The 16054-nt window shown below is 39.2% G+C and overlaps 2 protein-coding genes across 2 annotated transcripts; one reads left to right on the top strand and one right to left on the bottom strand.

The window, feature by feature from the left end:
• Window positions 1–3209: 3209 nt before the first annotated feature.
• LOC128226433 (prostatic acid phosphatase-like) lies at window positions 3210–6881 on the bottom strand. The gene is made up of 2 exons (XM_052936308.1): window positions 6870–6881; window positions 3210–5948 (listed from the first exon to the last, which is right to left on the bottom strand). Exon 2 carries the CDS (start codon window positions 5925–5927, stop codon window positions 4563–4565), a length of 1365 nt encoding a protein of 454 aa, XP_052792268.1. The 5' UTR covers window positions 5928–5948; window positions 6870–6881; the 3' UTR covers window positions 3210–4562.
• Window positions 6882–13759: 6878 nt separating this feature from the next.
• LOC128226280 (G-protein coupled receptor 157-like) lies at window positions 13760–15960 on the top strand. The gene is made up of 4 exons (XM_052936161.1): window positions 13760–14189; window positions 14442–14641; window positions 14946–15140; window positions 15607–15960. The coding sequence occupies exons 1-4, from the start codon at window positions 13760–13762 to the stop codon at window positions 15958–15960; spliced, it is 1179 nt and encodes a 392-aa protein (XP_052792121.1).
• Window positions 15961–16054: the final 94 nt, after the last annotated feature.

Genomic DNA, 16054 nt, shown 5'->3' with positions numbered 1-16054 from the left:
ACATAACATACCAGAATCCTTTATCAGTTTCTGTAACTTACGTTAGTTTTGAAATACATTACAACTTATTTACAAGGAGATGTGAAAATATTTCCAATCTCAATATTTTAACTGTTTCTATTTGGTGTTGGCACATTTGTATGATACCGGTGATGCAGTATTTTAAGCTGTGCCAAAGTCAAAAATACCGGTGATGCAGTATTTTAAGCTGTGCCAAAGTCAAAAATACCGGTGATGCAGTATTTTAAGCTGTGCCAAAGTCAAAAATACCGGTGATGCAGTATTTTTATTTGTGACAAATTCAAAAATACCTGTATTGCAGTATTATGAGCTGTGCCAAAGTCAAAAATACCTGTGATGCAGTATTTTTATTTGTGCCAAATTCAAAAATACCTGTGATGGAGTATATTAAGCTGTGCCAAATTCAAAAATACCTGTGATGGAGTATATTAAGCTGTGCCAAAATCAAAAATACCTGTGATAGAGTATATTAAGCTGTGCCAAATTCAAAACTACCTGTGACACAGCATTTTAAGCAGTGCCAAATTCAAACATTCATGTGATGCCGATTGGAAATATTGTCGTAAAGCAGGATTGTTTAGGCATGTTTTAATTACAGGACATATGAGATCACCAATTGCAGGTAGGTGGCATCACTAGATTGAAAAAGCATTTTAAGCTGTGAATAAAAACCTTACTTGGTACACTGAGTAAATACAGTTTTCTTGGCAAGCAAGGCCACCTCCTTTTCCATCACTTACACTGAGCTTGTCAGATCTTCAATTGTATAAGTTAGCTTCAAAGTCAGTGAAATCAGCAGTCCTGTTTCTGTTCAGTTATATCAGTGCGCAATCTGGTGATTAATGAGGTAATGTTTATGACATGGAAATGACCTGATGTTGAGAATGGACACAACAGAAGCATCCTTACATATGCTGAGGAAATCATAGGAAAACAGTACCGTGGCATATTTCTGTTGTTTCTGAGACAGTCCATTTCTTTCTGTGTTTATCATTAGTGTTTTAGTGTCAAGGTTGATGATATACAATCCTGTGAGAGTACTAGCTCATAAGCTTGTCATCCACCAAGGCGACCATCAAAAGAGACAACAATAGTGTCCATGTTAAGTCCTGTACCTTATGGATTGTTAGCTTACCAATGATACAGCATGGGTCTTGCAAATGTGACGTTGCCTTTATGTGTCATATATATACATATATAGCAAGTTGTTGCCACTGAACATAAAAAATACCACCCATACTTCACAACCTACACCCATATGTCCATATATGCAGCATTGCATAGTGAACCAAATATGACCTTTACCTATGAGGTAAGGACACACGATGTATTGTGTTGATACGTCAAACACATTTTGCAAGTTTTTTTTTAAAAATCTGTCCATACAAGAGAAAGTTACAGCCCGGACCGTGATCTTTACCTTAGCGATACCTTAGCGATAGGGACGCAACACATTTACTTTGTTATGTGGAACAGATGTGGCAAGTTGTTTTAAATATGTCCGTACAAGAGAAAATTACAGCTCCAACACGACCTTTACTCTATATCCTTATATGCATCATTGCATAGTAAACAAACACTAAGGCTAAACGTCGTCTTGGTATGTGGAACACATGTAGTAAGTAATTTTGTCCATACAAGAGCAAGTAACAGTCTAGACACAAGAAATTGAGCCAGATGCATTGACGGACAGATGAACAGATGGTGGGATTTTAATATGCCTACCCTTTGGGGGCATAAAAAACCTCGACCAGGCAAAAAAATAATCTCGGACCAGTAAACCGAGGGAATACCGGTTGAAATAGGTTGAATACCGGTTCAATCTCTATTCTATGGGCCAACTGGATTTTCAATTTGACCTGTCCACATCCAAACATCCAATTGTCTACAAAACTGTTTTTTTGCTTCTTTAACTCGCTAGTTAATATGGTCAAATTGTTAAAACTTGACTATATTTGCATAACTTAACAAAAACTTCTTACACACGATATCTCCGAAGCTAAAGCGTTTCAGATCTACTTCCTCGAATTAAGCTGTTATTGATTCGTGTTAACTGACGGCTCCTTTGATGGGTGTATATTGACTCACAGCACTCACATAATTATCTTCTAAACTAACTCGCATGTATGTCTGACAGGGTTGCTTCAATAGGGAAGGAAATTGTTATTACATGTATAACTGCAGATTAAGTTAAAATAATTTATTGCATAGTAACATGTATCACATATTATTTCTAAAAATGAAATAAGACAAAAAACAAACAAACAATACAATTGTTACAAGTATAGTGCACAAATCAACATCTAACATAAGCACAGCAGAATGCACAGCGTCAGTTCTGAGAAATAAGCAAATCAAAATATAAACAAATTATATGGTTGTGGCAGCTATTAAGCTACTAGCAGGGTCAACTAACACTCTGAACAGGTCACAAATCATGAAGTTTTTAAGATAACTAATACTATTTTCACACCATAAATATGAAAATAAGCAAGAAAAGTATCGAAATAATAAAAGCTTATAAAAACATTTGATTTTTTTATTTAGTTTTTAACAATGTTTAAATGGATTCCCCTCAACTTTTAATCAGATTTATTCATATGAATTACAATTTAGACCATTGTCTTACATATTTCCATACCTTTGTTGTACTAAACATTGTTAGTATTCTTTAAATTCATAGAAAAAACGGCATTTTCCTATTAAAGTTGTCAGAAATTTCACCTAAGAGTCAATGAATACAGGTTTTGTTTCAGATGTCCATTACAGAACAATAGCTTTTTCCCTAATGGGTACAGGTGAAACAAGTCTTTATAAAATAATTATAATTGTTAATTTGTAAATGTAGACAATTAATTCAATTGTCGAAGAGGTTAATGAAACTACAGCTGTTGTAAACTTTATGGCACCATGTCGTACTGCTGGTATGTTCATGACAATTTTTCAAAAATATTTTTATGACAGATGGAAAACTGTTAAAGCATGTGAAAACTGCAAAAACATCATTTTGGGAAAAAAATGGAGTTACGACACTATTGCGTTGTGGCCAGCTCGAAAAGACGCACAAAAAGAGAACAAAGAATTTATCTTGTGCTGTGGACTTGTGCCAGAGGCTAAAAACTCTGGAAGACAGTGTTTTTTTTCCTACATACTGTGCAGTTGACCTTAAATATCAAGGGTATCAAGAGTTGTTTTTTTTAAGTTGAATGACATGTGATACTAGTATGTGCTATTTTTAGTGTAACTTGTAATTTTTGCCAGAAATGGCAATTGTCTTTTTTTTCTCTATGATTTAGTGGTATTTTATTTCAATAAAATGTGAATAGCATTTATAATGATAAAGAAAATATAAGAATTCTGTTTTAATGTTATTAATGTTATAAGCTATCATTGAAATTATTTCTTTTGATATTCAAGTTGATTTTAAATATGTTTTTTCCAGTAATAATATCGATTTGATAGCCTTAATAAAATGTAAAAAAATATGTATTATTTTTGGGTTTGTTTTTTCATTTTTCTATACAAAGCTATGTATTAAGAAATAAATAAGTAGAATAAATGGAAAGAGGAGAAAAAACACACAAGACTGCCAAGTTTCATGAATATAATTTTGTTTAAACAAAAGTTATAAAAAAAATGGTGAAAATTCTTGAAAAACGAGTTCCGCGACTCGCGAATCGCTATATGGGATTGTATAAGGGCAAAATTTCATATTCTTTATTTATTAAGATATTTAAAAAAATCAAAATGTTCTGTAAAGGTCTTAATGAGCTGCTTTCAATGGTGTTCATGAATAAGCTATATTTCACTTTAAAAAAAGGGTCTGGGGTTGCTAATTATTAAACAGACGTTCTGACAAAGTTTCAAGAAGATCGGGATGATATTGTAGACCTGACAGAATGCTAATATGGTTTTCAAAAAATTGTCCTAGTGATAATCAATCTTTAACCTGGATAGAAACAAGAACCCTCATTAAGTTCCATGGAGACTGCTCTAAACTGTTTGACTGTGTACCTTTTTTATTTTTTAGTAGAAATGGCCACAAAGCCAAGGACAAACAAAATTTAAAATATCACAAATTTGATATACATGTTCATACTGGTAGTTATAGTAACATCACAGTCAGTGTTAGATTACTGTACAATCACATGTAGCAAAAGAACCTTATACATGTTCTATAATGTCATGATTTGTATATCAGCACAGAGTTCAATTTATGTTTGTTGTCATAAAATAAAAAATAGCATTTATAAGCAGAAACATAAGATCAGAGAGATGGAGATAATTCTTTAAATGAATCATGTAAGCATAATTCCTATTTTTGCTTAAATGACCCTAGTTTACCCTTATCAACTGACCCTGCCACCATTCTTTTATAAGTGAAAAATAAACACTGTCATAAAAATGTGAACAGATAATAGAAATGAGACTTCAGTGTCTATAAGTAAATGCATACATGTATGTTTGAGCCTTTGTCATAACAATACAATAAAGATTTAAGAAAAGAATTACGCTAGTTAACTTGTGTTGAAAAATCTGGGTTATCTTAGTTCAATTTCTGTCATTTCTGTAGGCACTGGCATGTAATTAACACTGTTTCTACTCTTATTGCGTATACACAAGATCAAAATAACAAACAAAATCATTGCTAACAAAATAAACATTACTAGAATTATATTAAGTATTGGTAAAACAGGGCTTGAATGAACTTGTTCACTGGAATTCACTGCACACGCCTTTTCAATATCAAGGGTTTGCAGGGACATATATATCCTTAGAAAACTGTCTAAAGGGCACATTTCATCACAGCCATCAATAGTAAGAATGTAAGGGTCACTATCTGTTTCATTTCTGTATGATACTTGAACAAAGAATCCATCATCAGATTCAAACAGCTCCACTAAAACACAAGCTGTGTAATGTGGCACTTTGTTATTAAACAAATCCAGGGTCTGTAGTAAGGAAACAACGGTCGAGTCATGTGCTGAGTAGATAAACAGATGCTGTAATGAATCATCTTGAAATGCTTGCATTTTTGTCATGTGTTCCATCATTTGTTTTACAAGAGGTCCTCCCCTAAGATATGCAATATCTTTGGGTATCCAAAATTCTGTGTGTGCCTCCTTAAGTTCCAGCAATTCATTAAAAATGTCATCAGTAACCCAATCAGGAAGAGGGTAATTGCTCACTTTCTGACAATACAGCGGGTCAATAACCTGCGAAGTGCCATTCAAACTATTTTCCTCTCCTGAATATTGAGAAACTGTTTCGAATAATTTGTTATATTTATTCTTTATTTCATCTAATTCAGGGCTGACAGCAAATGCGGCCTTCTCTTGAATGAAGAGGGGACATAGTGAGTCTGTGCATAATAGATGATCTTCTTCAATAGGCACTGTATGCACAGGAATAGGCTGCCAAGCATTAAATAAGTATGGCATGGTAAGGTTATCCTCCTCTAGGTCAGATCCTTGTGGTGGATACAAGGCGGACAGGACATTATAGACACTCATTAAAGTTCTGTCAAATGATGTACTTCTAACATACATCTCATTTCGTTCGTATGTTGGACTAAGGAACCCATTACAGTCTATGCCCAAATCTTCTATTCCATAACAATGCATGTATCTATCACGTAAAAACATTCCGAGCTCATACTCTTGCTGCATTCCAGTAATAGAGAGCTGGCCAAACCCTTGAGGCCAGTCCGTCTCATTATAAATGTCATTTGCATATGCATGTATAGGACTTCTGTCCCCATGGCGGAACAAAACATGTGCTAGTCTAAGAGAGTAGATTGGCCCAGGTTTTCCATCAAAATAATTAGAAGAAGTACTATCTTCGTCTTGTTGTGCTCTTATTGTCATTAAGTGCAGGCAGCTTAAAATGACTAAAGAAATCCTCATCCTGTGTTTTTTTGCACTTGCCTGAAAGCAAAATGAGAAAAAGTTATTGACAAAAACTTAACAGTATCATTCATGTACTGTTTCAATAAACTATCATTGCATATGTTAAGATTGATGACAAACTAAATACTTCAAACATAGGTAAATGGAGATTTGCAACAAATCTTCAGTTTAAATTTCATGCAAGGCCTAAAAAAATAATACATTTGGTTCGGGTGACCCAAACCTATCTGTGAAATGGTGACCTACCCTACCATTCACAAAGACATTTAAAAATTAAAAAAATGATGTTTTTAAGTGTGTTTTATTATGTGGTTTAAAACCTTTAATTAAAGATTAATAAAGAAGATTACTTTTACACTATTCTCCGATGATGGCACTAACATTCTTACAAAAAGCCTGATAAAAAAATCGGAGACAATTGGTTAAAAAATAAGTTACAAATGTAGTTACGAGCTTTACGAAAACACCATCGTCAGTATGACAGTCTCAACATGTCCACCTTTAATTGAATATTAGTATTTATTTCCTTTGAATTTTGGATGATATTTAGCAGTTTAGGGTTTTGTGATAGATGATCATGTTCCAAATAGTTTTAGTCCTGAAAAAATACATTTGACAGACTTTTTTAAGGAAGGGGTGTGGCAATAGGGTGGGTCATGTCAATGCAGCTGCCGCCTGTGACCACAACCAAACCATTTTTTTGGCCCAACCACGGACCGTGGCCCACTAGTCATTCTAAATTGCTGTCCAGGCTAAACATCATTAAAATAAAAGCCTGGCTCATTTAAAAATCCTACGTAACAAAAAAATAGAAGTAAGGAAAAAACTTCGTATTATGTGTTTTAAATGTTACACATTTAATATTAATGTAAGTACAGATAATCGATGTCAGTTTGGAATAAAAAGGGAATCACATGTATGTGTAACAAAACATATCACCTGCGAACTCGAATTTACCTGGAATGGTAATATTGCAAATAAGGGAGATAATATTTGTACAACTTATCAAGTACAAAGGTTACTATATACTATAAATTCGTCATTAAAAAGATGATGTATGGTAAGAGACCATTACAGTGGTGCCACCTCGGTAAGAGACCATTACAGTGGTGCCACCTCGGTAAGAGACCATTACTGTGCAGCCATCTTGGTTTGAAACCATTACTGTACTGCCGACTCGGTAAGAGACCATTACTGTACTGCCACCTCGACAAGAGACCATTACTGTACTGCCACCGCGACAAGAGACCATTACTGTACTGCCACCTCGACAAGAGACCATTACTGTACTGCCACCTCGGTAAGAGACCGTTACCGTGGTGCCACCTCGGTTTGAGACCATAACTGAACTGCTTTACGAAAACACCATCGTCAGTATGACAGTCTCAACATGTCCACCTTTAATTGAATATTAGTATTTATTTCCTTTGAATTTTGGATGATATTTAGCAGTTTAGGGTTTTGTGATAGATGATCATGTTCCAAATAGTTTTAGTCCTGAAAAAATACATTTGACAGACTTTTTTAAGGAAGGGGTGTGGCAATAGGGTGGGTCATGTCAATGCAGCTGCCGCCTGTGACCACAACCAAACCATTTTTTTGGCCCAACCACGGACCGTGGCCCACTAGTCATTCTAAATTGCTGTCCAGGCTAAACATCATTAAAATAAAAGCCTGGCTCATTTAAAAATCCTACGTAACAAAAAAATAGAAGTAAGGAAAAAACTTCGTAAATTATGTGTTTTAAATGTTACACATTTAATATTAGTGTAAGTACAGATAATCGATGTCAGTTTGGAATAAAAAGGGAATCACATGTATGTGTAACAAAACATATCACCTGCGAACTCGAATTTACCTGGAATGGTAATATTGCAAATAAGGGAGATAATATTTGTACAACTTATCAAGTACAAAGGTTACTATATACTATAAATTCGTCATTAAAAAGATGATGTATGGTAATAATAATAATAATAATAATAATAATAATAATAATAATAATAATAATAACAATAATAATTATAATAATAATAATACGAAATGATACGTCGATCATCATCATCATCATCATCATCATCATCATCATCATCATCATCATCATCGTCGTCGTCGTCGTCGTCGTCGTCGTCGTCGTCGTCGTCGTCGTCGTAGTCATCATCATCATCATCATCATCAGCAGCAGCAGCAGCAGCAGCAGCAGCAGCAGCAGCAGCAGAAGCAGCAGCAGCAGAAGCATCATCATCATCAGCAGCAGCAGCAGCAGCAGCATCATAATCATCATCATCATCCCCTAGTTCAATCATGGCCAATTGATACGAGGACTAAACTTCTTCGCGATGTCAGTTAGATGACATGTATTTACATTTCCGCCGATAGCCTTTCTTCAACAGCCGCTTTTTGTTCGTAATGTGGTTCATGGAATGCCAATGCTTTTTTGAGAAATATACTTTGATTTTTTGTTCTTAGGAAATATATAAAACAAAAACAGGAATGCAAAAATTAGAAAACATTATTTGTAAAAAAGAATTAATATGTAGATCAAGGAAGGCAACAACAACATATCAACACTGACTTAATAATTGATACCAAATTTAGATAACAATAAGGCAATCTTCCGTTTCATGTTTCAGCTAGGTTTCCAAGCATATTAATTATAGGTATGACAATTTATTCGAGAAAAAGGTTTTTGTTACAAAGTTCCGCTATGACATTTTTATGGCAAAGAAATGATACATGCTTCATATTCTGAAAGTCATGATAACGAATATAACAAAATGGCGTTTATCTCAGAAAAACACAAACTATTGAAAAGAAATCTTATCTTACTCAAAAGTCATAAATTAATGTTTCTGACTAAAATGCTTGAAGCACAAACGTTGACTGTCACTGTCGAGTTATATGCGTGGTTCTGATTGTTTGGTGGGTCGTTCAGGCTGCGAAGTACGAGCACGAAAATGACCTTCACTTGGGGTGCTTGGAATAGTATCATGCTGGTGATTACAATTTGTGTCGCAGTTGTTCGACGTGTACCTACGTATAAGTTATAAATGCAGGCATTTCAGACAAATGAAAAACGCCGGAGTAGCATTCAATAACCCAGTTTAAAATACCCAAAGGGTCATTTTTCAACGTTGAATGTGGATCCTTTATTTAACGGTTAATGATAGAAAATAAAGGTCAGTTATCGACTATCCGTTACAAATAATCACCTAGGTGTCTCTGGAAATAACCAGCATCTTCCGTAATCTAAGTCCATATTGACCGACTTCTTTTCACGCAATTCCGACCTAGAGCTGCCTAGACCGATATATTACGGATTTTAGATCCACATGCATGCATCCCGAATTAAGATTAAACACTGATTCCCTTTTAACATAGAACACTTAGGCAATTGAGACCATCATTGTACTGCCACCTCGGATTGAGACCATTACTGTACTGCCACCTCGGTAAGAGACCATTACTGTACTGCCACCTCGGTTTGAGACCATTATTGTACTGCCACCTCGGTAAGAGACCATTACTATGGTGCCACCTCGGTAAGAGACTATTACTGTACTGCCACCTCGGTAAGAGACCATTACAGTGGTGCCACCTCGGTAAGAGACCATTACAGTGGTGCCACCTCGGTAAGAGACCATTACTGTGCAGCCACCTTGGTTTGAAACCATTACTGTACTGCCGACTCGGTAAGAGACCATTACTGTACTGCCACCTCGACAAGAGACCATTACTGTACTGCCACCTCGACAAGAGACCATTACTGTACTGCCACCTCGACAAGAGACCATTACTGTACTGCCACCTCGGTAAGAGACCGTTACCGTGGTGCCACCTCGGTTTGAGACCATAACTGAACTGCCACCTCGACAAGAGACCATTACTGAACTGCCACATTGACAAGAGACCATTACTGTACTGGCACCTCGACAATAGCCCATTACTGTAATGCCACCTCGGTAAGAGACTGTTACCGTGGTGCCACCTCGTTTTGAGACCATTACTGTACTGCCACCTCGGTAAGAGACCGTTACTGTACTGCCAATTCGGTAAGAGACCATTACTGTACTGCCACCTCGGTAAGAGACGATTATTGTGGTGCCACCTCGGTTTGAGACTATTACTGTGCAGCTGCCTCGGTAAGAGACGATTATTGTGGTGTCACCTCGGTTTGAGAACATTACTGTAGTGCCACCTTGGTAAGAGACGATTATTGTGGTGTCACCTCGGTTTGAGACTATTACTGTACTGCCACCTCGGTAAGAGACGATTATTGTGGTGCCACCTCGGTTTGAGACCATTACTGTACTGCCACCTCGGTAAGAGACGATTATTGTGGTGTCACCTCGGTTTGAGACTATTACTGTGCAGCCACCTCGGTAAGAGACAATAACTGTACTGCCACCTCGGTTAAAGACCATCACTGTGGTGCCACCTCGGTTTGAGACCATAACTGAACTGCCACCTCGACAAGAGACCATTACTGTACTGCCACCTCGACAAGAGACCATTACTGTACTGCCACCTCGACAAGAGACCATTACTGTACTGCCACCTCGGTAAGAGACCATCACTGTGGTGCCACCTCGGTTTGAGACCATAACTGAACTGCCACCTCGACAAGAGACCATTACTGAACTGCCACCTTGACAAGAGACCATTACTGTACTGCCACCTCGACAATAGCCCATTACTGTAATGCCACCTCGGTAAGAGACCGTTACCGTGGTGCCACCTCGGTTTGAGACCATTACTGTACTGCCACCTCGGTAAGAGACCGTTACTGTACTGCCACCTCGGTAAGAGACCATTACTGTACTGCCACCTCGGTAAAAGACGATTATTGTGGTGCCACCTCGGTTTGAGAACATTACTGTAGTGCCACCTTGGTAAGAGACCATTACTGTACTGCCACCTCGGTTTGAGACCATTACTGGGGTGCCACCTCGGTTAGAAACCATAACTGTGGGGCCACCTCGGTTCGAGACCATCACTGTGCAGCCACCTCGGTAAGAGACCATCACTGTGGTGCCACCTCGGTTAATACCATTACTGTGCTGCTACCTCAGTTTGAGACCATTACTGTACTGCCACCTCGGTTGGAGATTATTACTGTACTACCACCTCGGTTAGAGACCATTACTGTACTGCCACCTCGGTTTGAGACCATTACTGCTCTGCCACATCGGTTTGAGACCATAACTGTGCAGCCACCTCGGTTAGAGAGCATCACTGTGCAGACACCTCGGTTAGAGACCATGACTGTGTAGCCACCTCGGTTAGAGACTATCACTGTGCAGCCACCTCGGTTAGAGACCTTCACTGTGTAGCCACCTCGGTAAGAGACCATCACTGTGGTGCCACCTCGGTTTTAGACCATTTCTGCACTGCCACCTCAGTAAGAGACCATAACTGTGCTGCCACCTCGGTAAAAGACCATCACTGTGGTTCCACCTCGGTTAATACCATTACTGTGCTGCTACCTCGGTTTGAGACCATTACTGTAGTGCCACCTGAGTTTGAGACCATTACTGTACTGCCACCTCGACAAGAGACCATTACTGTACTGCCACCTCGACAAGAGACCATTACTGTACTGCCACCTCGGTTTGAGACCATTACTGCTCTGCCACATCGGTATGAGAACATGACTGTGCTGCCACATCGTTAGAGAGCATCACTGTGCAGACACCTCGGTTAGAGACCATGACCGTGTAGCCACCTCGGTTAGAGACCATCACTGTGCAGCCACCTCGGTTAGAGACCATCAATGTGTAGCCACCTCGGTTAGAGACCATCACTGTGCAGCCACCTCGGTTAGAGACCATCACTGTGCAGCCACCTCGGTAAGAGACCATCACTGTAGTGCCACCTAAGTTGGAGACCATTACGATGGGGCTACCTCGGTTTGAGACCATTTCTGTTCTGCCACCTCAGTGAGAGACCATTACTGTGCTGCCACCTCGACAAGAGACCATTACTGTACTACCACCTCGGTAAGAGACCGTTACCGTGGTGCCACCTCGGTTTGAGACCATAACCGAACTGCCACCTCGACAAGAGACCATTACTGTTCTGCCACCTCAGTGAGAGACCATTACTGTGCTGCCACCTCGGTAAGAGACCATCACTGTGGTACCACCTCGGTATGATACCATTACTGTGTTGCTACCTCGGTAAGAGACAATTACTGTGCTCCCACCTCGGTCTGAGACCATAACTGTTGTGCCATCTCGGTTTGATACCGTAACTGTGCTGCCACCTCGGTTTGAGACTTTGAATTTCAAAATAAGACATATGCAAACTATGCACAAGTATTTCTAAATACATTTATATATAACACGTTGAAAAACATGTTTCTACTTTGGCGAAAGTGTTTTTGTTTTGTAGCTATGCACACCGTTGTGGGAACAGTAGAGCGTGTTTATTCCGAAAATATTCTCCTGAAAATCATCATAAGTTATGAAGACCCCTTTCTGCTTAACTTCGTCTGTATTTATATATTTTTGTTATTTATCTTAGAACATCGAGCCAACGGATACGCTAAAACATACATCAGTTATGTGAACTTCGTAAGCCCTGACACTAACTATTTTAGTCGAGCAGTACGCTGTTAAGTTCAAATCATTATAACATACTAACTAATACGCTTGTCTCCAAAGAAACCCTCCCCTGATGATAATCTACGCGAAGAACTTTTGCGTGATCGAGCGCGGTTTCAACAGCTTGTTGAAGAGCGCCGTCAGTCGTCTGAGACTCGGATACTTCGTAAAGAGATTGAGGAGGTGCCATTCGGGTGGGGGTGGGGATACAAGTTTTACTCTTCAACATGTTTGTGGCAACATGGCACTCTCTTGGATTTATATGTTACATATCATTTCATATCATCCCTGCTCATTTCAATCACTTAGTGTCGGAATGTTTAATCTTATATTAAACCTCCTTCGAATCATGATGAACATATTATTATTCACATTTACTTTAAAGCATTTTCAGTCTCGTCTATGATGTCTTGCATCAAAATTTGTCTAGTTTCTGTTTCCGCGCAACTGCATTCATGTCGGCGGGCAAAATCACTTTAATTGTTCCCGTAAATAATATCAGTGAAATGTGTAATATCCGGCCGATATGTCGCAGTAAATACAACTCTTAGCACCAACTCAAGGATATTTGAAAAATGTTATCAGGAATTGGGCGAAACAGAGGAGCGTTTACATTGAACTTATAAACGATGGACTTCAACGCCGTTGTGTGTGTGTGTGCGTGCGTGCGTGTGTTGTGTGTGTGTGTGTGCGTGTGTGCGTGTGCGTGCGTGCGTGCGTGTGTATGCGCGTGTGTGCGTGCGTGTGCGTTTGCGTTTGTGTTTTATGTGTTACAGTAGAACTTTGATTTTTTTTTATTTCTTTTATATAAATAATGGTGAATAATAAATAGGAATGGCATAGAGAGATTATAGCTTGGTTTATCAGTATCATAGGATGCAACACACTAATAGTGTGACCGGGTCGAATAATTGTAGCGTGTAGCGTCTAATCCCTCTGAATACCGCGTGTACGGGAAGAGGGTGTTGCAAAGGTTGATTCCGTTTGTTTGCTGTCTTTCATGTTTCGTATTCCTTTTGAAGAACAGTTTCCTAGATGGATTCATATATATCCCCTGTGTGGACCACGGTGTTGTAGAGCGTTATTTTATAGATTCTCAATTCAGCGCTACTTCCCTGGCTTTTCAAGGATTTCACGTAATGCGGTCTTAGTTCATTGGAAAACAATGCCCGACAAAAGCTAGGTTAAGGAGAAATAGTCATTTCTTTCTTGACAACATTAAACATGTTGAATGAAAGCACGGCTCCCCAGCACGGAATACCGCGGTCAGAGTACATTTACGTGACACTCACGGCGATCACGGCGGGGCTCTCCATATTTGGCGGCACGGCCATATGCATCCTATACTTGACCTTCAAGGACTTACGGTCGCCGGCGCGGCAGCTGCTGCTGTATGTGGCGGCCTCAGACGCACTGCTTGCTCTTGGAAACCTGCTGGGGATCATCTGGTATTTATACAGCGACTACGCCGTCATAAACAAGAGCGAGGGTTACTGTGACTTCCAAAGCGCCATGACCATCTACTTCAGTATGACGTCATTTTCCTGGACCGTGATAATGGGTGTGTCGTTGTTCGCTGCCGTCGTGCTTGGAAAGGCTCAGTTTACAGCCACGTATATGAAACTGTTTCACATAGTGTCTTGGATACCACCAGGTTCTGCTTTTCATTTCCAGGAAGAAAAAAACAATATACAGATGATATTTTTTGAAAGTGTAATGGTTTATAAACTTTATATAATAGTTTTTTTATTGGATTAAGTTTATATTTTATGGCAGCTTAATCCAGGAATACACTTACTATTATTGCCATCTATACAGTTATTCTATTGTTAGGATCTTTGCCCAAAAAGCTACAGCGGCTGACTACAATACCTCTTCTCTTTCTATCTTTCTGTACGTTACACAGGTATCATCACGGTGGTGGCGTTGTGCCTGGGCGTGTTGGGGACGGACACGAGTCTGGAGACTGCGAGCTGGTGCTGGATTGACCCCCGGTCGCCGCACGTGCTCCTCTGGCAGTTTGCGACTGGCAAGTTTCTAGAGATCGCCGCCTACATCGCCACTGTTGTCCTCTATACTGCCATTAAGGTCTTCCTTAGCAGACAGGTCGGTCTGGTAGAAATTTTAAAATTTAAAGTAACGGACCGTGCGTTGAAATATTTGATCAGAAATGTGTCTTAAGTCTAAACTATAAGTAAGAGACTATGTGCTCTAACCCAAGAGGTTCCGGTTTGATACAAATGGTAACTAGTACCGGTCTGGCGTTATACGCAATGATGATCAGATAAAGTTATGTACTGGCGTCTTTTCATTAAATGTCTTCCGTCACGTATGTTGTACCTGTAAACAGCATCTTACTGTGAAAACAACTCATCTGCCTCCAGTAAAATGTCAGACTTATCTTATACAGGCTAAGAAGAAGATTCGGATGGTGACACGACGACGGATCCGGAAGGACGTAATGGACGAGGCGAACCGGAAATTGACGTTCGTTCCGCTCGTGTTTATTGTGTGCCGGATTTGGGGCACCCTGCGCTTCCTCATCGGCAACTTTGGGCATGAAATTGTCAACAAGCCATACGTGACGTGGATAAACCCACTTCAGGTAGCGCCACCGCCACTGCAATCGCGGGATTCGTTATATGTCACATGAACACTTGAGTATAATACTGGCTTTTTTACGGATTTATAAATGTAAATTACTCATCAATACTAATGCTAGTAATAGACGCAAATTTTATATGATCTCGGAACATTATCATATTTCCCACTATTTTTATGAAATGTAGGTTATAATGTTTGCGTATGCTTCTTCGAATTTTAATTACGTCATTTTATTTATAAATAAAACATTCAATTAATATGTCTTTATGACATTATACCGTTTTACGGAATAACATAACATATTTGACCGTATGTCGTAGTTACTGAAAATAGTAACTTGGTGTACATCAAAATGTACTTAAACATACTGACTTATGTAATATTTTTGAATCAGGTAATATAAGACCATCTTCCTTTACATGTGTCATGCAAATGCAAAATAGTATGAATCTGTATCCTATTACCAGGGTATTGGAGACAGCGCCCAGGGGATCGCAAATTTTGTCCTCTACTGCTACTCGACGGAAAGCATTCGTCGCCGGATGTTTCGACATTTAAAATGTTTTAACAAGGTCGGGCCGGAAACAGGTGTCAGTCTGGACATAGGATCTCGCACCATCACCGCGGGGCCATCGAAGACAGTCCACACAAAGGCGGCGTCTGTGACTCCGATGCCTCCCGGACCTGAGAGCGCGCAGCACGGGCCCGCAACGCTCATTTATCCCTCGGAAATGACTACGGAGACTGGCGATGTGTGGATAGGTCCGCCCGAGTCTCAAAACACGTACTCGTCGAACTTAGTGCGAGTGAAGTCCGTGTAAATGTATGCTCTCCGTGAAAATGATGCTGATGCGGCATAATCTGTCAACGGAATTACATCTAAGACGAGACTAACATGCAGACAGTGTTAAATCG

The sequence above is a fragment of the Mya arenaria genome, chromosome 3, assembly GCF_026914265.1.
Source record: "Mya arenaria isolate MELC-2E11 chromosome 3, ASM2691426v1".
NCBI lineage: Eukaryota > Metazoa > Mollusca > Bivalvia > Myida > Myidae > Mya > Mya arenaria.
This window is presented reverse-complemented; position numbering and strand designations above follow the sequence as displayed.